Here is a 24,222-nt window from a genome sequence, read left to right as displayed (position 1 = left end):
CTGACTAAGATTCCTAAACAGCGGCTCCACATCTTAAATTATAGGTTAGGACTGGAGCGCTTAGCCCACAGTTTGGATCTCTTGTGTAATTCAGCTGCAGCTACATTCAGATTTTTCCAGGAGATGGCCCCGTCTCTCCCAACACCTCAAGCTCTTCCTCCCAGGATCCTTATTCCCAGCTGAGGGACTGGGTAGCATTGCGCTACCCAGGTGAGGTGCTCAGGACTAAGGTAAACAGCTCCTTCCCTGAAGTGCTGTTTCCTCAGCTCTCCCATGCTGCAGAGACTGGTGCAACTCTGTAAAGCTGCATATGTGAAATGAGGCAGAGGAGAATATGGGAGCCTAAGTCAGACTGTTTTCCTTTACTGTGTGCACTAATAAAGAATAAATGACAATAGCGATGTTAATTAATTTATAAAAGTAGCGCCTATGGTAACTGTTCACATGGTTTTGCAAGATTACGATCTGCTGCTAATGTGTCCTGTTAGCTTTGTCTTTGGAGGTAACCAGAATCCCTCTTTATCAGCTGGAAAGCTGATGGAAATTGCTGACCAGAAAAGGATACTATAGAAAAAGCAGAAGAATTGGACGGCAGCTGAAATGCAATACTAAATAACAGTAATGAGTAGGACAACCACTAACATTGCTAAGCAAATACTCTTCTACTTGAGTGGGAACAGTAAGATTCATGGGTATGCCTGCACAAAAAAAATATTCTCCTGTGGCTTGGTCACATGTAATCATGAGCAAAACTGAAGCTGTAAGTTTTCTATGGTAGGGAGAATAGTTTTTGACAAAATGGGATGTGATGGAAGGTGTCTGGAATAAACATTAAAAAAAGTTCATGGTCTCAGAGGAAAAAGAGAGCAGACCCTTTCAGACAGGCAGAACTCATGAAGCACATTGCTTTTTCAGACTCATAAAACATGGTAACTGGCCAGTTGGCTATTTCATCTATGGGGAAGGGCCAAATTGCCTCTTCCATTTTTTCAGTGAAGGTGCAAATCTGAGTCTGCTCCCCCTGTGCTTCTGCCAGATTTATTTACCATGGAACCTGAAGGAAACGGATACTGGTTTAATCTGTCATGTGTGGTGGTAAATCAGCAGGTTTACAAGCTATTGATCGATAGAGAGAATAATTGCATGTGTTGTTTCCTTGAACTCTATGATCTTAAAAATAACCTAGACACTATTGAAGGAGTTATTAGTGATTGAGCGAATGGTTCTAGTCAACCAAGCAGTTTGTCTTTTATCATAAAACATGTAATAAATTTAATACCTTTTTTGGCACAAATTAGTGACTGACTGTAGGAGCACTGAAGATAAAAATCTGACTTACAGTGTACAAGTGGTTTTAAAATTCCAGTTCTAAAACAACAGTCGTTGATCAAAGTAGCATAGTTGCAGGGCACACTGATTAGAAGCTGAAACATTAATTACAGCTAAGGATCAAGCATACCTTTTATCTACACTTAAATAAAAAGTAATAAAGAAGCAAAGATTTGTCCTAAGGCCAAAGCGTCCTGAATTACTACTGATAAAGCACAAAGGTTTATAGCACGGAGACATTTCAGTACCTCATCTGGCATTTGTGCTGCTCTGAATGTGAGCCCTGCTTATTTGGGAATGGTGCAAGAATAAAGGCCTACCTGAGATGAGGAGACAGCACAGGCAACCACATTTTAGATAATGTACACTAGGGAGTATAACCTGCAGTAAGGAGGAGGAGGTCTCGTAGAGTAAAGGTGGCTGCTCCGTGGCCAGGCAGCCTGGCAGGCATTGCTCCATCAGCTGCTGTGATTGAAACGCTGACAACACCGTGAGACATAAGAGCAGTCATATCACAAACTTCTATCTGTGCTTAAGTAAAAGTTGGTTTTCAGTTGGTAATCTCTGATCTGGTCACTACTAGTTAAAGACTTTATTTCCATGCTAGATGGATTAAGCCACCTCAGGCTGAGCAGCAGGGTGGAGGGGAAAGATCCAGGTTTGTGCCTTCTCTGATGGAAAGATGGATGAGCAGTGGTGACCTGAGTCATCCGGCTTTAATATGGTCTGTCAGGAAACAATGGAATAAGATACGACACTTAAGGCAACACTTCTAAAAAGTGGCAAAACCGCAACATGACTAACCTGTGCAACTCATCAGCACAGTTTACCACAGCCCATTACTGCAAGATTTGGAAGGATTAGATATGTGAAATGCTAGAAATGATAGTTTCTCCACTAGAATGAAAATAAACATATGGTATAAAGTTTCCAGACTCCCAGATGTCCCAGGCCTTCCGCTGGGATGGTTCAACAGAGGCAGGATTTTCCAAAAACTGTTCCCTAGGTTGCCTTGCATTTTTATATGAAGCACCTTAGACCAGAATCTGTCAGAACTAATATACCGCATCAGATGAAATGAACTAGTGCAATGAAAACATTTATATTTAATGTAAACCCATCTCCAGCCATTGGTAATCAAGGCCTGATCCAAAAAAAGCCTCCTCAAGCCCCTAAAGAGTAAGATTAATCCTTGAGATGGAAGAGTCTTTCACAATATTATTTGTACAGATGTGTGTAAGTCCCATGCAAAAGATTAAGAAATACATAGAATAGCATAAGTTAACTGATTCAGCCAAAGGCAATTGCAGTAACTGCAAGCTTTTCTCATTTTCCTCTGTTACACCCTCCTCCCAAGTCTGCAATTATGCTGTTCCCCTATACATGAGACTCTACCCTTCTTCACCTATTCCTTCTGCTTTTGTTACTGACCAAACTGGCCCTGGTGTTTGAGAAAAGATACAACTCAATAATCAACATTTCCTTGCCTGGTGGAGTTAGTTTACAGCTTCAGGAAACTACTGGGAGGCGTGTTCATGCAATCTCTCAAGAGTGCAAAGAGAAGAGAGAGTAAATTCTAGAATCAGGCCCACACCCCATTTTCAGGCTCTTCAACAAAAGGGAAAAAGTTGAAAAAGAAAACATTTTTTTTTTTTTTTAAATCTGTTTTAAGGTAATGTGTCACTGTACTCTAAATGTTCTACTTTCATACACTTGAATGGCAGAAGTCAAACAGGCTTATGCAATCTAAAAGTCACACTGTTTGAAAAATCAGATGTCATAAAGAAAACACTGGTTGCACTTTAAAAAATATATTTCTTTTTTGGATAACTAGTCATCACTTAGACTTGAGCTCACAAGACCTTTAAGCTGAGCCCTGTTGCTCTGTGCTAGTCAGCCTGAGCTTTGCACCTGCAGCCTTGTGCAGCTCATTGCTGAGACAGAAGTCTGAGGTTACTGTCATCAGTAACTGCAGGCTTCTAGTACTCATGTCAGAGCTTTTTGCCTGCTGCCTTCCTCAAATCCTTCCTTGCAGGCTCAGGCAGGGACAAAGCTGCGAACATGTTGGAGGTTGTCACCGCTCCATGCCTTCCGCTTCTGTAACGCTGCTCAACATGCCCCGAGTGAAAACTAGCCATTGACTGCTCCTGAAAGTCTTTTAGCTGCTGTGGTCTTCATTACATCCTACTAACAATGAGGAAAGGGCCCTGGCAGGAGCCAAGCGTGCCTTTGGAAGGCTCCCACAGTGAAAGCAGCAAAGCATTCAAACAAGTGTTTCGTTGTCTCTCTCAATTAAGCAGACAATATTGCGTCATCACTGCTGTAAATATTTTAGCATGCCAAATCATGCTGTTTTGCATCTCAGCCCTCACTCACGTCTGTAATAAATAAGGGCAAGCATGAGCAGCTTTGCATTTTAAGTAACCTTTAAGCACTGCATCCTGGAGCGGAAAGTCCCGAGTCGGAACAGAAGTTGGTCCAGTTGCATCTGATAGTGACCAGCCTGGATGGGACACTGAAGAGCAGACCGAGCAGGCAGGGATACGGTCCCATTACCCCAGAATAATCTGCCACCAGCCTACAGCTCTAGGACTAAATGACAGAGAGGTTGATCCCCATGTGTCTTCAGCAGTCCTTCATAGATCTTTCTTCCATGGACATGGAAGAGCGGACTGGTGTCCTTAGTCTCTGCAGCATCCTGTGGCAGCTATAAGTTTCACACCTTCTAGTTCAGCAGGTGGTGGAAGAGCAGCTGCTTATTTTATGGCAATCACCCGGACAGCCAAGCCAGTGTCTGCTGTCAAAGGGCAGCTTGGAGGGAGAGGAGGGAGACTGATCGCTGTGGTGAAAAGTGGTCCTTCCCAACAGCACCTATTACCAGTCCCGCTTCTTGTCTTTCCTTGGCATCTGCAAAACCAACAAATTTGACATCCTCTCTTCATACCCTGTCTCATTTCCAGATGTCTCTGGCATCTGTTTTGTTCATAGGAGATGCAGCGTGGTCTTGGCCCTTCACTTGGAGGCAGCAAAATTCACCTCTTGGCATTTGCTGCTGGCAGACAGCAGTGCAGCAGAGCAGGTTGACTCACCCTATTTCAGTTTTCCTTTAAGTGAATTGGATGTCCCTGTCGCAGCAGAGCAATGCCTGTGAAAAGGGTGGGAGAGCACTGTTGCCACATGTCGCTGAGAGCCCTTGACCACCACCACTTAATGCTGCCCTCTCATTATACAAGATGTGGCAACAATAAGATGTTTTCAGTATAATTTCAGTGACCGGTCTTATGTTTTTTTGCTTGGTTTGGCTTATGTGTATTTTGCTTGTCACATTGGCTAATGGAAAATATGACTGTTCTGAAAAAACAAGCTTACTCTGAATTTCAGCAAAGATGAGTAAACGTAAGTGCAGCACACAGTACAAAAATGCCACTTGGACTTATTAAGAGGTTTCTTGGGCTTATCTTAAGTGGAAGCAGTAAGATGTATATAAATGTACACTAAAGCATATACTAGTTCTTAGCCACACAGTAAAGCAACTGTCCAGAACTGGGAATACCAGTAGATGGTCCTGAACTATCACCTTTCGGATTGTGATACCACCAATGGTAAGTTGATTTGAGGAGAAAGAAGTCAAATCCAAATTCCTGCTCTGCTGAAAGCCCTGCTGGGCCATAAGGTATTCAAACAGCCTCCGATCAGGTAGGTGGTTGACCAGCTCTGCTCAACCAAAAAGCCCTCTTCCACTTGAGTAAGGGATTTTATCAAACGTCTGTTGTAGGAAAGCCCTTGCTGTCTAGATAAGAAATTCTGAAATAATTTTCATATCAAATACATTCAATTCTACTTTCTGAGGACTCTAGTACTCTCTCTTTCCCAGACACATAGAGAACTTTTTGCTTTGCTCCTTTTTCCAGTCTAATTCCACATTCGCAACAGTTTTGAAGAAAAGCACACAGCATGTTTTTATTCAGAAGTTGAAACACAGGTGTCTGGGGAGGTAAGGGATGGTTAGACTGGATGAACCCCAGCATGAACCTTGTGCGTATCTCAGGGACTCTATAGCATTGCAAGAGAGGTGAGCAGGAGGCTGGAACTATGTTTATTTTTTTTTTTTTTTCTCCCACTAGACTCCCAAAGGTTCCTGTTTGGAGTCGGTGAAGATTGCCATTGATACTGGTTACCGCCACATTGACGGTGCCTTTGTCTACTACAATGAGCATGAAGTGGGACAAGCCATCCGGGAGAAGATTGCCGAAGGAAGGATCAAGCGAGAAGACATTTTTTACTGTGGCAAGGTGAGAAGCTGCACTTAGATTATTTGCACCAAATCCAGGATTTCTGTGAGTGGGCTTTCTTAAGAATGCTGGTGGTCAACATCTGGCATGCTTCCAGACCCACCATCCTTTTTTTTCCTTCCCTAGCTTTACCATAATGCCTCAGAGCTTTATGAGCACTACATTTGCTGTAAAGCACAGGAATCGCTGTTGTTCTCAGTTTAAATCTCAGTTAGCAGTGGGAACCACGCAACATCCATTCTGCCTAGTATTGTAAGTACCTGCAAGGTTAGACCATTGCTACACTCGGCAGTGCTGCCTAAGCTGTTACTGTCCTACGTGTTGTGCTGGCATGCACATTTGTATGGTCACACACTGAGCCCAATCTGGACAATGAACCTGCAAATGACTTATTTTCTGTTGGGGCAATTCCCCGTACAGGTTTGCTGTGAGATTGCACAATGAAAGGGGTGGGAGCAAGCACATGCATGCAAGTGTCTGTGTATGGGAGAACAGCAAGTGCTTACATTGGTACTACTGCCAGAAAATTACTCATCAAGCTACACCCTTAGTTGCTGTATTACCTGTCATTAAAAAGTTCTAGGATGATGAATCAACTTACTCGGAGAGAAAATGTCATCACACTTCTGCTCTAGAGCAATGAGGCCATAGTAACGCATGAGCTAGTTAATGCTTTAAAGTCTTAGCCATAGGAGTTGATTCTCTCCCAGAAGAATGAAATCCCTTGTCTGATGAAGTGTCTGACAAAAGCTGTTACAACTACAATGACTAGATCCCAGGTATAAGAGAGAGAGCTCATTACATATCGCAGAATAAAGATGGCCTCAGAAAATTCATGGTGCCTGTCCAGTTTCTAATAGAGTTTATGGCCTCAAGTTCCCCTTCCTGCAGTGCTTCTTTGGATATATCAGCATAATATTTTCCCTTTCTCCTTTCCCAAATAAGACGTAATCCACAAAAGTTACTCAACAGACTTGGAAATAGATACCACGGTTCCTAGAGTGAAAGATCCCATGGGATAAAAGGCCCATTTTACTCTGAGCAATTTAGTTAAGCTCTATGATCTGCGAAACTAAGCTTTGGATTGGGCAGTTTGCAGACCAAGTGGATTTTCAGCAGCTATAGACCAATTTCCAAGTACAGCAATTTCCAATCTGTAAAGTATGCAACTCTTTTCCAAGTTCTACTGGTAACAACCTTGCCATCCTGAGAAAGCTTCACATCCTCAAATTTTCCACCTTTATCAGGGTAGTCTCTCAGTCCCTCATATGCCAAATATGTTGATTTGGATCAGTCAAAATATTTTGTTTCAACTGTTTTATAGTTTCATTACTGCAAATTACCAATAATATTTCAAATAAAAAACACAACGTTGTGCCAAAAGGTTAGAACCAGATGTCCTAACAATTTTGAGTCTTTAACTTTCCCAACTGCTTCCCCTGCAGTTTATTTTCTCATATAAACATTTAGGTTCTGTGAAAGTGCATCTCTTGGTAAAACTTTATCAGGATTACAAACTTACTTTATTTATTAAACTTTTCTATTTTCAGTTGTCTGATCTAATCACTACATGATTTTCCTAGTTGATGATCACTACCTAAACATTGAGCCACCTGTGAAACTGTATTTGATTTCTTGATTGTAAGTTCAGTTATTCCCTAAACTGCAGATCCTGCAAGCCACAGGGCTGCAACTCATAGTACCACGATAGTCAATGCCTGTGGTTCCAGCCTGTCTTGTCACTGTGAGATGGGACACATGTGGATTTATCTTTCTGTTGTGTCCTGTTTGTGCTTGACAAAACTTCAGGTGCTCAGGGTGATAATTCATTAGAGCATCTCTGTAGTCTTTAAAGAGTTCAAAGACAGAAGTGGAAAATAATCTGCAACCAATTCAACCCATCACAATCCAGGATTTTCATAGGTTTCACTGAACGTTATCACAGCAGCTCTGAACTTCCCAGGAGGAGTGGGACTGGATGTCCCTTGTCTTATGAGCTTATGTATCTTCAGCTTTATGTACCTTATGAACTTATGTATCTTATGAACTACAGACAAATATCAAGCCACTGGTTGATACAGCAGCCATTGATTGGTAACAGACCAATATGAACTGTTGCATCTTCTGGGAAACATGGTAGATACAGTAGACCATTCTTGAAAGTAATCTGCACAACAAAATCTGGTTTTATCTTCAGCCTTACTGACATCAGAAGTACTGGAAATTCCCAAGACCCTTCAGACTCAAGCCCCTCATGCAGATCTTTCCTTAAACAAAGATGATGCAAATTGAAGGCTGGTCTGTCAGCAGGGACTAACGAGAACAGCCCCACTGAGTGGCAGCGTTACTGGAATAGTGACTTGGTGCAATCGGGCTGCATCTGCCAGTTGAAATCATCAGCACTTGCACTTGGCTCTTGCTGCTGGCTGGCCCATCAGGCAGAGCAGCTCAGCATCCAGAAATTTTAGAGGTTTTATATCAGCTGCCAACATCTCACTTGGCTTATACAGCAAGACCTTTTTGGTCTCCTCTTTCATCCCAGGATATTTCTTTCATTAAACTAGAAGTAACATTTCCAGGAAATGTGGTGTCCTGAAATGCCAAAGCCAGCTGGCAGCTTTGACTGCTCAAACATCTACATGGGTTCTACTTAGGTAGATAATACAATAACTTGTACAAATCATGAAAACAGTTATGAAACTTTTAAGTTTCCATGGCATCTATGTATTAACATAGTACAAACGTTTGCCATTTCTAAAGGCTGTTTCTTTAGAACCTCTGCAGTTTTTTAAAGGGAAGTGTATTCACTGGCAAGTACTGAGCTCAATAGCACGGGGCTAGAAAGGGCGCTTGGAAAAACTGCTTCTAAACTATCAACATACTCCAGGTTACTAAATTTCTAAAACACAGTAACAAAACAAACTAAACATGAAGGGTATACAGACTCATTTCCTTACCTATATTTAAGTCCAAAACAACATCTCATTTTAGTTGTAAAATACTTAAAAAACACCCAGACCAAAGGCTTTCAGGAAATCCAGTGGAACAGCTTAAAACTCTGAGAGCAGGACCTTGGACTTTTGCTGTAGTACACCTCAGCCTGTGTAACCACTGTCTAGTGATCATCAACTCTTCACGCTTTGCAACGTATAGCTGAGGAACACCTAATATGAATTCCCAGGTGCCAAACCCTGCTTTGGTTTGTCAGCTTAGGGCAGGGTCAGATGTGCTGCTCTCAGTACAACTGAACTTCAAGATAACCTTTCCTTGCCTCTGTTGGCAGAACTGAACGGATATTGTTTTCCCGGGGAATAACTAATCTGGTTTAAAAAAAACCCAAACATCTGAAATACTTTAAAACTTACCCAGGCTATGTCCTTTGACACCTATAATCACTATCTTCTCCTGAAAATGGCAATTTAAGCGTTTTGTGTCTCAAGAATGAATACATTCTATACCTTGGAGATACAGTGACTGCCAGCTTTGGTGGCAGAACTGGCTAGACAATAATCATATCAACAAACAGCAGGTTTTTCCAGCCAATAAAGGTGCCAAAAACCTCAACATGACTCCACGTTAGTTTTGTGCATCAAAAAAAAGAAGATAAAATAGCCCAGCTTATTGTGTGCAAGCAAATGGCACTTTAAACCTTCTATTGTGTGTTAATTCTGGTTTTTGTCGATTTTAACTGCATCAATCAGTTTACAAAGAGCTCTTGGTTACTAATTACCATGCTATGGTTTTATTCTTGCAAGAGATTTGCATCAGCAGAGTTCAGTTAGAGATAGTACTGAAAGCTAATCAACTAAGCACACTCCATAGCAACCTCAGGGCATAACCCCGCAAGGAAGCAGTTGTGATTAAAGAGATTGAAAAGGCTGTGCTTTAGCTAGTCACACCTGTGTTACAGTAACTAAACAATAATACATCTTTCAGTGAGGACTGGGGAGTAAATTAAAACTTCCCTAGGTCAGGCATTCACTCAGACTCCATGACCACAGGAGAAAACCAAAAGATTCTCTTTGTGCCGGGTGCTTGGCTGTTCAATAGCTAACTCCCATGATCCAAACTTCTGCCTTCAAGCATAAAACTGACCACAGATTTCTTGTGGGAATAAAGTTTTCCAGTGAAAGCATATGCTTGGGAAGCTCAGAAAACAAAAGGAATCTGCCCAAGTTCATTGAGCAAGAGTTTGCAATATACTCAACTCAGAAGAACCTGTCTTGTAATAAAAAAATATGTAATGGCTTTACTGGGTCACCTCTACATCTGCCTCTGGCAGAGGACAGGATAAGGCCCATCACCTTTGTCTTGCAGTGTTGTAGACCACAACGTCTTTGTCCTGTGCATAACGGGCTCTGTCAGAAGAACAAGGTGGGGGGACATTCACTTCCTCCTGGCACCCAAAAATGAGCCTGTGCTTGCCTCCCCAGCTGTGGAATACCTGCCACCCCCCAGAGCTGGTGCGCCCCACGCTGGAGAAGACCCTGAAGATCCTGCAGCTGGACTACGTTGACCTCTACATTATTGAGCTACCAATGGCTTTCAAGGTAAAATGAAAAATTGCCCTAAAAAGTGTATGGTTGGCTTGAACCAAGGTCTTCATCTAGCATTCTCCTTGCAGCTCCCAGTCCACGTTGAAAATAGCACTTTTGCCCAATAACGTTTGATATATCCTGCACGCGTACATTTCTGTACACTACCCACACAAAGAGAGGCTTATAGGTGGTGTGAGAACAGTTACTGACGGCTGAAGCATGGGGTCTCTCCACTGGAAGGAAGGGTGTCCTAACTGGTGTTGAAGCAGCTCAGCTTCAGTTAAGACACTGTAGCTGAAGCAGCACACGTGTCTTAATCCTCTCTGAGCCATGAGGAGGGAATCACTACAGGAAAGTGGTTATACAAAGCAGCAAAGGGCTCGGGGCAAAGTTGGGAGAGGGAGAGGGGAAAAAGCCATCAGTTGATTTCCTTACTCTGTCCCAAAAAACCAATAGCCTCAGTAGTATTAAAGTGACGGGGCAAATCATGGTTATGATCTTAATCTCCTTAACTCCAGTGCTCCTCTTGGACAGCTTCAGTAGATCACAGCTGGTCCCAAACATGGGTTGTCCATCTCTCACTCTCAAATGGCTAGAAAGTTAAAGCCTGATATTCCTTCATACTGCTGGCTCTGGAAACCTTGTAGTCAAAACCTTTGAATGCAAGGAGCTCACATCAGGGTTGCATGCCTCCCTTGCAATGAGCTCTTGCAAATCCCCAAACTTTCTGGTTTCACAGGCATTTGTACCTTGCTCTACAATTTGCCCCTGCAAGTACATGATAAAAAGGCAAATTAAATAATATTGAAATTAGAAGAATGAGATTCAAAATGTATTTAAGTGGTTTTGAACCAATTAAATCCTTTTTCTTAGAGAGAATAGGGGTCAAGCAATTAGCTGGCTAATTGTTTCTGTGGGATGTTTAAGCTCTAAACTGGCCTCTTTTTGCACGGAAGGTAGTTCTCCGATTCTTAGAATTACATTTTACTATGGACTCCAAGCTGCCAGAAGCATCAGATAGGAAGCAGTTTACCAATGAAGCAATCACCTTAGACCTGCAATTCTTTTTTCCCCCAAGGAAGCCATATCCCATTAAGACCTGTATAAGAGTAACTGGACTCAGATATTAAACTTTATTTATACGGTCCCACGTATGGAATCCTTTTGGGTACATTTTTAAAAATTTCCCACTGCTTGCAATTTCCTGTTTCCCTTTGCTTGTGTTTGTATTCTCTAGTAGTTCATTCTCCCACATAGTGAAGGTCATTGTCTCACAATATAAAGATATAGACAGCTGGCTTTAAAGTAATGTACATCTGACTCCCTGAGGCCTGTATCAACAATCTGAGTTGTTAAAGGAGTAGCAGTCCTAGAGTTTCATTCACGTCCCCCATGAGAGGAGAGAAAAAAAGAAGTTGCTTTCTGCCTGAAAAATATACATTTTTCTGTACCAAATACAAAAAGAAAAAAACCCACCCTTTTGCAATGGCAACAGGTTTCCTTTCTTTGCTCCCTCCCTCACAAATACACTCATCCCACATGAGATGCTTGCCTTCGGTGAAGAGTGTGCAGGTGTAATGCTAACAAACTCCTATTCTGCCCTAGTCTGCAAATGTTGGTGCTTTCCCGTCTCCCCAAAAGCCTTCTAGCAAAAGCAGTCTTTGCTTAAAACCAGTGAAGTACTTGAGACAAAACTTACACTCCCACTCGTAAGAAACATGCCCCTGCAGAGCCCAGCAGTGCAAGATGTTACAGAGGCTTTTAGGCAGAGTAAGAGGAATCTGTTTTTGGAAAGCACCACTCAGAGGAAGAAAGCCCCACCACACCAGCACTTTTGGGTGGATCAAGAATGGCTGACATCTGGGGTGACGTTATTCACTGACCTACCAACATTAGCCTGCACCTCCCTGTATTTTTCCTTCATGTAGATTCCCCATTCAGGACTTTTGTTCTTCCCCCCTTTAGCCCAGCGGTAGTGCTCAGCCCCTCTACCCTAGAAAGGCAGATGACCAGCAGGAACAGGTCTCCTCCAGGCCACCCCATGCCCTCTGCCTGGGGAGCTCATACCCAGTGGCAGGTTTTCTAGGGGACTCCGCTCAGATGACTGATCCATCAGTAAGCAGGTACCTGTGCACGAAATGATCTCCAAATCCCTCCCAACTAAATTATTCTGTGATCTAGCAGGAAAGCAGGTATTTTAGCCTTACATTGAACAAGGCTCATCCAAGTATTTTCTTGTCATTTTAAGAAAATAAATCAAAACAGACCAATGGCCTCACTATTTGACTTGCTATTACCTTCTGTTTATACAATAGGCGTTCACAAGTTGTTAAAATTGCTCTTTTGAGAAAGCCCGCTTGTCAAAGACCATTTTGCGAAAGCAATGGGATGCGCAGACCTGTCTTCCTGCATCTGTTTTGGTGAGGAAATTAACGGGAGCAGGGCTTTTCCTCTCAGTGGTTACCAGCTGCTGTGTTTTAAATATGCAAGTTAAGTTGTCTGGTAGCTTTTGGAGTGCCTCCAGACTTTGAACATGACATGATATGATGTGATCCTTGCACAGCGGCAGTGACTGTACAGTGTTGTCCCACTTATTTCAGTGCTCATGCGGCAGCATGGTAGGAAGCCACCTTACATTCAATGTAAGGTGCATGGCTATCTCAAGAGAACTGCAAGAGAAGACAACAGCATTTGTGGGAATGACTGGTGCAGTGTAGTCCATGAGAACCCAAAGCTGAGAAACGTGACCAACTTCTGAAAGACCATTTCAGAGACCCAGTAACCACCATCCTGTCACCATCAAAACACTGACTTTCAGCATTTTATCCTTCTTTATCCATCTGCAGACAGTTCTTTGGTTCAGAAACTCCCTTGTATAAAACAGGTAGCTTGGCAGAGAAAGTATTGCCTGGTGACTATTGAGCAGAGACAACTGTACTTCAATACTTTGTGCAGTTCCCTGGAGGCAGGAAGAAGGACTGATCCTTGTGGAAATCCACAATAGCTGGCACCACTTATCTCAGTCAAGATAAGTTCATTTTCAAGTGCTGTTCATCCTGACTTTGTTCACTTTTCAGAACAAAAGTGATAGAGGAAAATGGGGGCATGATAAATTAGTTAATGCAATTATTAACTGTCTATTAACTACTATAAAAAAGTAATGTTGAACAAAAGTTAATGAATTAGAAGTGGAACAGAGTAAAAAGGTCTTGAATTCAGACTCATCCCCTGAACTCAAGGAAGTTCGACTGCTGTGCGTTGAGCCTGCAGTCCTTTGAGAGTCTGCTGGGATATCATGGAGATTAGTGTTTTTTTCCAAAATGCCATGGGGTGGTTTTGTAAATAGGGCTTCTCCACCTCAAGTTATGATGGCAAACAGTTTGTCTTCTAATAAAAAAAAAAAAAAATGTACCCAACAGCCACCTACCTTCTTCTAGTAAAGATTTTTTTTTTCAGCAAGACACAGCAACAAAGGCAACAAGTTGTCTTTGTGGAATTCATTGAGAAAAACCAGCACATTTGGAGGAGACAGGCTTATGCCTGTAACTTAGACCTTGGCCTCTGAAATCTGAGGCTGTGTTTTCCCTAGGCTCACTTTTCCCATGAAGTGCCTAGAATTTGAACTTCTTGACTGAATTGGGGGGCACCAGTTACTGATCTGATTAGTCACAGCTGCATGTTCCCAAGGAGTTACCATGTCAACATCTTGTACCCAGGCCTTTGAAATGTAGCAGATTGCAGTCAGATCAAATGTCAAACATCACTGAAGGGTTTTCATAAAGAAAAAAAAAAGTGAAATTATGATCAGACAAAAGGGAGGGAGGTGTTAATGCATTGCCTGCAACAGCAGTGAAATGACCAGCAAATAAGAGAAAGCTGTGCTCGTGAGATATCAGCTCATGACTCATCTCTGAAGTCTTGTTTATAGGGTATAGAGATAGGAAGAAAGAGTTCCTAGTGCCCAAAGAAAAGTGCATAATGTACTTAAGAGGTTCATGGCCTGTACTCTAGCTATGTACGTAGCCCTTTACTACTAGTAAGTAGCTCTTGGAAATGGTCCCTCCAACTCTTGGGAGCTGGACTGAGCTGGTAGTCTTCCCAGGTGCGTAGGACACAAGCAGGATCAGGGGAAGGGCTGGGAAGAAAGGAGGGAAGAGGTGGAAGAGAATACAGGTTGGTACTCTAACCCAGCCCTTTGGAAGGAGACTAGTCCTTTGGATGTCATAACATAAAGGTCAAAAGTTTATTGAAAAACAAGGCCATCCGGGAACTCCTGAGAGTGCACTCATGTGACAGTTCAGAAGTGTATCCAAGGACGATCTAGCCGTGAAGGATGTGGTAAGCCCAGCATGAATGACCTGTTGAACTTAGGGTGTTTCAGAAAGCTTTTGAATTTTTTTGTTTGCTGGTAGAAAGAGAGTCTGTGGAAAAATCTTTGCTCTGAGGAGTGAAATTTTTTCTTTAAAGCACAAAAGTGTGGTTTTACTTTTCAGCCTGGAGATGCAATCTACCCAAAAGATGAAAATGGAAAAATTATCTACCATGAGACAGACTTATGTGCCACTTGGGAGGTAAGCAAACACAACATCCATCCATATATGCTTTAAAAAACACAGATCCTCATTCTCAGTTTTACTTGTGGCTTTCATAAAGAGAGCTGAAGCATATTGACAGGGCAAATGGATCAAATTCAACTAGATCCATGGATAAATTTTACTTCTGTCCCTAAGGATGTTGCTTCTTGCCATCACTTAATTATTTTTATAAAAAAATAAAATGTTGTTGAAATATCTGACATCCGCATTCCTTCATTCAGAGTGCAGTCTAGATTTGCTAGTTGAGGTATCTGTAGATTTTTAACCAATCTATCTCCCCTCTTTATCAGATCTTTACAGGAGGAGAATGTTGGAGCCCTAAGAAGTAACTGGATCCTCTTAAAAAAAAAAAAAAGATAAGCTTTTCAGCTTCAAGAAAAAACAGAATTTACCCTAAAGCTCACCATAAAAAAAAAAAAAAAAAATCACAAAAAACCACCACCACCAAAAAAGCCCCAAACCCTTGCCATCAGAACAAGTTCACTCACTTCTAAATTTAATTAACAGATGAGAACGCAAGGTTTTTCTGCTACGAAACTTGGAAGGAAGTAGCATTTGCCTGAAAGATTGCATCCTAAATTTGTTTGTGATTTGCTCTAGTCCTGTAGCCAAAGGTCTCCTTAAGCCTACAGCCACTTGGCTTCAGGATATCAGGTGAGGTAGAAAGTGAGATTAGCAATCTCCTCATGTTCCTGCCTTTTGAAGCCTTGGACACTCTTCAATTCATGGCCAAAGCTGGTCAGCTCTCCTTCTGCACCAGGTCTGCTGCAAAAACATTAGTAATTCAGCCCAGTTCACACTAAGAGAGCTAACATGGGCTACTACATGCTTAACTTCAGCTTGCAGTGTCCAGAGCTGGATAGTCATGTCCCAGTTTAGCTCTACTCGAGGTGCAGCAGATAAAGATGGAGAATGGGTGAAATTCTGAGAGAAAGGTCAGGGTGGGAGAAAGCCTGGGGCAGGCTTGGGCTTTCCCCTGGCGGCTGAGCCATCCAGGCTGGGTCTCAGGGGAACGGGGACTTCCACGTTAGCTGTTTACGTTACCCTTGTCTTTGCCTGATGCAGTTCGTTCCTCTCTTTCACCGGCTAGTTGCCTGAATGTTGAAAGCACCAGCTGTCCGAACACTGTTATGTTTTTATCTTCAAGCTGGAGCTTATTGTAAAGGATGTATTGTAGTAGGTCACTCTCTTCAGCTAAGCGGCCAAAAGAAAAATAGGTGATGGTGAGTGCTGGCAAATAATAGCATCAATCTAAATAAAACTGGCTAAACTCAATCCAGATAATTTCATTCTCTCAGTATGGTGCTAGCAGGCAAAAATGGCTCCAGATGACTGTATTTGCTGACTTGTCACTGAGTGATACAAAGCATATGAGGCCAACTAGAGGTCATCAAATACATGGTGCCTCTCACCTCCCTGCTTTCAGCTCCTGTGAGACAAAAAGGAATAACAAAACTGACAGGAGGTGCACCCAGCTCCACACTGGGGTCTGCTCTGCCTCGGTCACTGAATCATTTGTGTGCAGAGTTTCTGGGAGTAAAGGGGAAGACCGTAGGAAAGGGGTCTCTTTCCCCTTAACAACCCGGCAGATGAAGCTAATGAAGACCAGGGCATGTATTCATACCCAGTATTCATAAGGCTTTCTCAGCTATTAGGATTTGTCTGAAGTGCAGAATATCTAGAATTCCTCTCTCCCAGCTTTTTTTTTTTTTTTTTTTTTTTTTTCCCTCCTACTTTATACTGTACTGAAGTTTTCTGTGCTGGTTTTGTGATGTGCCTTGCCAGGTATTTAGAGGATTTCACTGGATAGAGATTTCATATGAAAAACTCTTGTATGATCAGAAGGAATAAATTGACTTATCAGGAAAGCAATCTGTTTTGTTCACTCTCCCTTCTCCAGCTTCAAGGCAGTGCTAAAGCAGCATAAAGTAAGCAAAACTCTTTGAAAAGAGAACTCTTTGAAAGCAGATGTCTGGCACTTACGTATCTATATCTCAGATTAATCTTTCTGCTCTCCAGACAAATTCTGCCTTCACAGGAGGTATAAACCATTAGGGCTTGGCCTGGAAAGTAGGTCTACATGGGAACAGAGTTCAGAATAGCGGGACGGCACCAGCCCTCATGCTAGTAGAGCTGTTAGTCCATTCTTGAGACTGCAGAAAAACCTTTGCTGCAGCAGAACTATCTTCCACCTATCTCTAAAACGCATGCTCCAAGGAATCAAGCCAACATGTGGGACTCCACTGGTCTTTGCTTTCTTTGCAGGCTATGGAAGCATGTAAAGATGCAGGCTTGGCAAAGTCTATTGGAGTATCCAATTTCAACCGCAGGCAGCTGGAGATGATCCTGAACAAGCCAGGACTTAAGTACAAACCTGTCAGCAACCAGGTATGACTGCAAGCCAAGGGCCGTGCCTGCCATGGTGCCTCTGCCCTGTGGGGAACGCAGGGGCAACACCTGGCCCAAGCCAATGGTGACGTATGCTTTGCCACAGATGCTGCCCTCCATACTGTCACACTTCCATTTCTAGCTTGAAAATATTACTCATCCTATCTAGGCTAAAGATAAATATTTGAAGATGCTGGAACGATGGCTCTCCTCAGTTCCTGCTCCAGGACTATAAAACTGGTGCCTCTGTGCCAAGCTCTGTAACGAGGTTGAATGCTGAGTCAATACAGATCTTAAATCTCTGCCACGTACCTTACTTCAAGTCCAAAAAATTCCCAAGATAAACCACTCAGGGCTAACCAGTCCTCAATGAAGCCATGTCTACCTCAGCTGACACCAAACCAAAATAACCCTAAGTATCAGGGATCCTGAATCACTCTAAGCTTCCCAAGTTTAAAAGTTGTTAAAAGTAACTCCTAGATTTCCTGTACTTGCTCTCTTGTGCCTTTCCTAGAAGATGTCAGTAAGAGTTAGAGAAAAACCTAAATTAAAGAGGAAACCCCATTAAGCAACCAACTTGAGCTGAAAAAGACCATGAAGATGCTAGGCATGTCCAAGTTAAATTACAGTAGCGGGGCTCAGAGCAGGCAGTAAGTGGCAGAGACCCATCCGAGTGCCCAATACCTTTGACTCTGGAATTTGGCAGCTCACTGCATTTCCTAGAAATCACTAGGAACCTTTTCTGGCTTATCTGGCACAAGCAAATATTCACATTAGCAGTATCAGAGAAGAGGCCAGACACCAACTGAGACCAACTTCCCACCCTCAGTGTGTGGCCTGAAGGGCTAGGACTGGCACAGGGCAGGGCAGGGAGGTTGGCTATAGCCTCCATTTCTGTCTTTGGCCTGCGTGGAAAAGCAGCCTGCGAGAGGAGGAAATTCCAGCACCCTTCACTGGTATTAACATGCCAAGCGGGTGCAATTGCTGTTTCTGGCGTGGCCCTAAGGCTGCATTGAGCATTGCTGCTGCTTCCTAGGGTTGAGGAAAACTGGGCAAAAGATTAAGCCCAGCTTAGGGCAGCTAGCCAGCAAGCATAGATGTGCCAGCTAGCTTCAGACTGCCTGCAAACAGTGGTTGCTCTGTCACCTTGTAGACATCCCTTTCCCAGAGACTGAGAACGCAGCCAGAAAAATCCCTGCCTGTAAGGGAATGATGCACGGTATTTGCAATGTGGGAGGGCAGAGCTACTAACAAGGTCATAACCGTTATGGAGATATCTCATCTTTTACATATCCCCCCTCACTTTTCAATCTGGCACACTTTATGCCAACACTTCCCCTAAAAACGTCATCACATTAGTCATCCTGAATGCAAGAGGCAGAGAAACAAAGATCTGACCCACATGAGATGGGTTGTCTTCTCAGCCTACTTCTTTAGTGAGCTTCCCTCACCTCCATCCCCCCACTTATTGCCACTTTTCCACTAGGGGCCAATAAAAATTCCCTGCAGCCAAATTATAATCACAGACATTGATCTGCTGTCCACCAAAAAGAAAAAATCCATCATGCAACAATGTGCGATTAGAACAGTAACCACAGGTTGTGTTCCCCTATTCCTTAACTTACATGTATCCTTTCCTGAAGGCATCATCTGGTCTGCAGCTCTCACAAATATTGGGACACCATCTGCTTCTGCATCTAGTCCTGTTGATTAATCACCCTTTCTATGTTACTCTCGTAGGTCGAATGCCATCCCTATTTCACCCAACCCAAGCTCTTAGAATTTTGCAGACAACATGACATTGTTATTGTTGGGTACAGCCCACTGGGAACCTCAAGGGATGAAACATGGTAAGTTTCCATGTTACTCTCTAATAGCAGGGTCACTATCCAGGAAAAGAGGAATAGTTCTCTGTTACTGGGTCTCTGCAAAATATCTTTGTCCCCATTCTTCAGAGTAGTTTTGAACTTCAGTGTCTAAATATTACTGTTGTGAATGTAAACTTGCAACACTCCTGCTGCATGCTGTCATCAAAAAGTGCCAGGTGTCTATATAGGAGGTCACCTTAGATCTTCTCTAACAGAAAGGAAGTGTCTGTAACTGGGAATGTTGAAAACTTAGAAACTGAGTCAACGTTAGGACATCACATAGGAAATTGCTTTTGACAGCCTGCTAACCTAAACACCAAAGCTCTTCTCCCATCTTTCACACTACTTGTCAAAAAGATGCAGTATTCCGTCCACAAACAAGTAGATGTCTCTATGTTTTGACACTAAAAATAAGGAAGTTTTTTTGGTTTTCTTTTTTTTTTTTTTCCAATTTTCTGCCAGGGTAAATGTGTCCTCCCCTCCTTTACTGAAGGATCCTGTGCTGAATGCCATTGGCAAGAAGTACAACAAGACAGCTGCACAGGTTGCTTTGCGTTTCAGCATCCAGCGAGGGGTGGTAGTCATCCCAAAGAGCTTCAATCCACAACGCATCAGAGAGAATTTCCAGGTAAATTTGTACTCCAATGGTGCATGGATGAATCCACTTACATTGGCTTAGCTCCTATAGAAGGCAATTTTCCCATTTCTTTCTTTGGACACAAAGTTTGACCAATATCAAGCTTTGCCACATTTGATGCTTTTTGTCCCCATCACTTAACAGTACCGTGATATGACAATAATAGAGCATAGAGGAAATGTTGATGTCTTTTAACCCTCTGGAGTAGCATAAGTTCTAGCTGATGGTGTGTCCCAGAGCATCAGTTGCTGCAGTGAGCAGCACAAGCAAGATGAAGTAATTCAGTAGGTCAACAGCCCGAGGGTGCTGGCTGTAGGTGTTCAGGAATGACTGACTTGTTCTGCCCAGTCTTGAGGTATGGGGTAGCTTTGTTAGGGAAAGGTTGCTGCATACAGATGTGCCAGGAAGGCTCATAACCACACCACCAAAAAGCATCGGGCTTGACCACCACACCCAAATAAGATGAAGAATTTGTTCCTGCGTCCCTTGCAGCACTCAGTACTCACACTGCTCCCTGCTTTCCTTGCCAGTGTATTGCTTTCAAAGCTGGTGGCCCAGTACTTGCCAGACTACCTTTCTCTTCTTGCAAAAGGGTGTAAGCAAATGTGACTGGACTTATTCATGTCCTCAAGACTTTCCTATAAATGCAAGCAAGTATGGATTTGTGGGGGAAACAGTGGGGAGGAGGGGGGATTGTACTTCTGAAATCTGGAACATATGAATGTTGATTGTGACAAGAAATGCTAACTTATTCCTAACATCTCCCTCCATTAGATCTTTGACTTCTCCCTTACTGAGAAAGAGATGAAAGAAATTGAAGCCCTGAACAAAAACGTTCGTTACGTGGAACTGTTAATGTAAGTTCAGGAGGAATCCTAGATCCTCACAGAACATTCCTGTCTTTTCACAGGATTTAAAAAAAATCACTTCCTTTTAATATTATTTTTTGTATAAACCACCTTGTTTTAAGGTAAGGCTTAAATATGGGAAGTCTTTAATACAGCCTGAATATGTTCCTGGACCCATTGCAAAAATAAGTGTGCAATACTTGCTTAGAGCTCAGATGTCAAAAGCCCACCTAGTAGAAAGTGACCATACCTGGTTATTCCATCACTGCTCCATCTCCTTAAATGCTTTCTCCTATATGACAGTAATGACAGTCTCAGCCACTCACAAGGTATAGCATTGCCCCTGTCTAGCAGTGTGGATATAAGAGCCGAAATTCAAACAGGAGCACTTTCTTGTCTTTCCCCTCCTTCCCATCTTCACTTCCAGTGCTTAGCAAGCCATGTTGCTGCTCAAGTACAATGGCTTATGGATTGTAAACCTAGCATTTCCAGAGGCAAGTTGTCCTAAATTGCCATGTGGAAGGCTAAGAATAACACTGCTACATGAAACCACAGGGATAATTTAGGGAGAGCTCTGCTCCTTCTCGCTTAATACTTTGGTCAGAACATCAAAATTTGCCTACCCAAATTGCTTATAAAAGATGATACATCTTAGTGACCACAAGTGGTCAGAAACTTTGTTTTGGCCTTTCCTCTGATGCTGTCTTCTTCAGCAATCTCCCTCTCCTGCTGTCATGTTGAGTTGTACTTTCTTATATGGAAAGCAGAAATCCATGCAGCTCATTTGACTGCTAGACTGCTTCCTAATTACCTCTTCTGAGAACTAACAAGGCTTGATGTCTTGCTACTTGTCATCTGAAGCTTACCACCCAATGTAGTTTTGCTTCACCTGAAGGCTGCACTACCCCAGAAGGCTCAGACTGACCCAACATCATCTCCTCTGGAGAATGAGGCCGTTGTTTGTTTTTCCTTCAGCTCAAGAGCTTCTACAGTTTATGGCCAAATTTTATGCTTTCCCCTTTTCATGGCACTCAATGGGTAGCCAAATACTAGAGATTCATTTCCATGCGTTTCTCTTGTTACCTTGGATTATCTGTGTCTTGCCGAACTGTAGTGTGCTCAAGCAGTAAAAATAATGAAAAGCAGAATAGCAGCATCAATAGTACTCTAAAACATTGACCATTGCTCGAAAGATGGGGGGAACGTTGCAAAGGAACAAATAAACCACTTACTGTGCTGCATAAATATGAATTAAGTTAAAAGCATCATAATGGAGTTAATCTTTCATATTTTAGCTCAGCTGGGTGCTCTGAAGCTTTAGTTTCTTAAAACTTAAAATAGCCTTCCATCAATTAGCAGCACTTAGTTCCCAAAGGCTTCTTACAAATGGCCTAGCGGATTCTTATGTGTGTTTTTGTATTTGAAATTGTTTTTTCATAGCTAAGTTGAGCGATAACACATTTAAACTTTTAGTGACTATATACATGAAACATAACCTTGGTGCAAATGCAAGAGCCTTTTCCAGAAGCAAAGTTAAAGGATGCGGATGCCTACAGGAGGAGAATTTTGAGACACCAATCCAAAAAAATAATAAACTAAATGCTTTGCTTTATTAGACTAAATTTGGTCACAGGAGGCCACTGAGGACAAGGAAAACAGGATGCATAGGATGGGCATTGCCCGCTATTTTTCACAGGAGTGCCATGTTTGGGGAAAATGCTTAAATACAGTCTGACCTCAACTGTGAAAAATGCCTTCTCAGAAAAGCGATGTTGCCATGTAAGGAGCAGCTAAATGTATATCTGCCTACTATGTGTTCTCACAGTGAAGTGTCCGGAATTGACACCACAACAGTTATCAGCCTAAAGAGGTTTCTTACTTTATCCAGCAATATGTATCTGAAAAAGTCAAACCATCACACAGAAAGACTTCTGGTTAGTCAACTTTGTGCAAAACCTTTGACTGCTGTGATGCGAATGCCGGCAGGAAAGGAAAAATTCAGCTTTCCTCTGGCTCTTCCAGTTACCAGCTACCATGGGTACTGTGTGCAAATCTGTTGTTCTGACAGTGTGAGTAAGCCCATACGAGCAGGATATTGCAATCAGTGGAATGAGTTAGCAAGTTAAGCATCTGAGCAGAAAATAGAGGCTTTGTAAAAATAGGAGTACTCCAGAAAATCTCAGTCTGAAATGGTTTCTTCTGTCTTTGGAGAAATCTAGAAGTATTGTGCTGGGCGAGTTTTACATTAATCTGTCTGCTTGATTTATCTCGTGCTCCCAGTCTCTGCTATGGATAATCTTCCTTACCAGTTACTCCCAGCTGCATTGACTCCTCTGAGTGAATCATTTTCATTCAAAGGACTCAGACCTTTGAACATGTGAGATCTGATTAGCAAGCATGCTCCATAGATGGAAAGTAGAGATTATGACACTGGCAACTCAGACATTGTCAAGTTATACTGAAACCAAACAAGCCAAAGTATTGTGGCTTGTTTTTTTTTTTGAACCAATTCAATCTGTTAATGTGTAAACACTTCAGCTTGGCTGAATATTGGAATGAAATGTTTTGACACAACCAATTAAAAATGTTTGATGCCTTCCAGTTAGTTAACTTCAATATTGTGAAATGTATTCTTCCAAACTGGAACGATTCACAGCTGGGATAAATGCCAGTATTTGTTGTGCTCTGCTGTAAGGCAAGGCAGCCAGCTGCCATGGTGCACCTGAGAATGCTCTTCAGAAATTTTTGATTTTGCTAATGGAAAGTCTTTGTCAAGCCAGGCCTTGTGGTTTAGCATCATGTTCTCAAACAAACAAGAAAACCCACAACAAAAAAACAACTACCTCTCTCTCAAGTCTGCCAATAATGGACAAACACAGTGTTATTTTTTCACCTGCAGTTGAGCCTAGGAATTTTCTTCTTGCCTTTCATAATGATCCTGGATCATGCATCTTCCCCAAGCATGCAGTTTTTAAAATGAAGCCTGAAGTGTGTCTGCCTTCAGTAGTATGCAGCCATGAACATCCCTTTCTCCCCTGAACTGGGTCACCCCAAAGCTTCTTTGTAAATTCTCTGCCACTGGTGCTATTAACCTAGCAGAGCACCTACATCTAGGCTGAGCTAGAGGACAGCCAGACCTGTCTGGATATGGCAGCCACTTGGAGAAAGCACCATACCAGACCCAGACCTGTTCATGCCAGCTCTAAGTGCATAAGCCAAAGTAGTACAACTCTGGTGTCTCCACCTCTCCTTCAAATATAGCCCTTATTTCTGAGGATCTTTCTAGACATCTGAAGGAAGAAGTCTTCCCCTTCCACTATGGTGAAGCCACCCCCCTTCCCTACAACACTTCTACTAACCTAAGTTAAATCCACAAATATAGCAAGAATAGCTGACATCCAAACTTTTGTTGGTTCTTCCCATCTGTCCTTAAGGTATGTAGCCTGTAGACCTGAAAAATAGTCCTTCACTGTCCTCTCCTTAAATGCACAGGTTTTCTTCCAGCTCTGCAGAGAAGATTATTCAGAGCAGACAGCTTCTGAATAAGCAGAAGAGCCTTCCATGAAGGCCGTCTATATATTGCAAGGAAAAGAAGAGGGTTGCTAGGCACAGGACAACTGCATCAGTGATGCGATATCCTGCTTCACCTGAGAAGCTCATTTGTTCAATCTGACCTATCCACAGGTGGCGTGACCATCCAGAGTATCCCTTCAGCGATGAATACTGA

The 24,222-nt window shown here is 42.5% G+C and overlaps 1 protein-coding gene across 2 annotated transcripts in view; it reads left to right on the top strand.

The window, feature by feature from the left end:
- Positions 1-24,222, top strand: part of AKR1D1 (aldo-keto reductase family 1 member D1) — a gene marked incomplete at both ends in the record, with an annotated part of 35,201 nt that extends 10,979 nt beyond the window's left edge. The window contains 8 exons of one of the 2 annotated variants that reach the window (XM_082310424.1): positions 5,454-5,621; positions 10,055-10,171; positions 14,653-14,730; positions 17,020-17,142; positions 18,883-18,992; positions 19,473-19,638; positions 20,422-20,504; positions 24,180-24,222. In XM_082310424.1, coding sequence (XP_082166550.1) covers positions 5,454-5,621; positions 10,055-10,171; positions 14,653-14,730; positions 17,020-17,142; positions 18,883-18,992; positions 19,473-19,638; positions 20,422-20,504; positions 24,180-24,222 — 888 coding nt within the window. The remainder of the gene's footprint in view (positions 1-5,453; positions 5,622-10,054; positions 10,172-14,652; positions 14,731-17,019; positions 17,143-18,882; positions 18,993-19,472; positions 19,639-20,421; positions 20,505-24,179) is intronic. The other variant, XM_082310425.1, reaches the window with a different exon arrangement.

The sequence above is a fragment of the Platalea leucorodia genome, assembly GCF_965183815.1.
Source record: "Platalea leucorodia genome assembly, chromosome: 4".
In the NCBI taxonomy this organism is placed as follows: Eukaryota; Metazoa; Chordata; class Aves; order Pelecaniformes; family Threskiornithidae; genus Platalea; species Platalea leucorodia.
The sequence above is the reverse complement of the archived record's forward strand: the minus strand, read 5'-3'. Positions and strand labels throughout refer to the sequence as shown.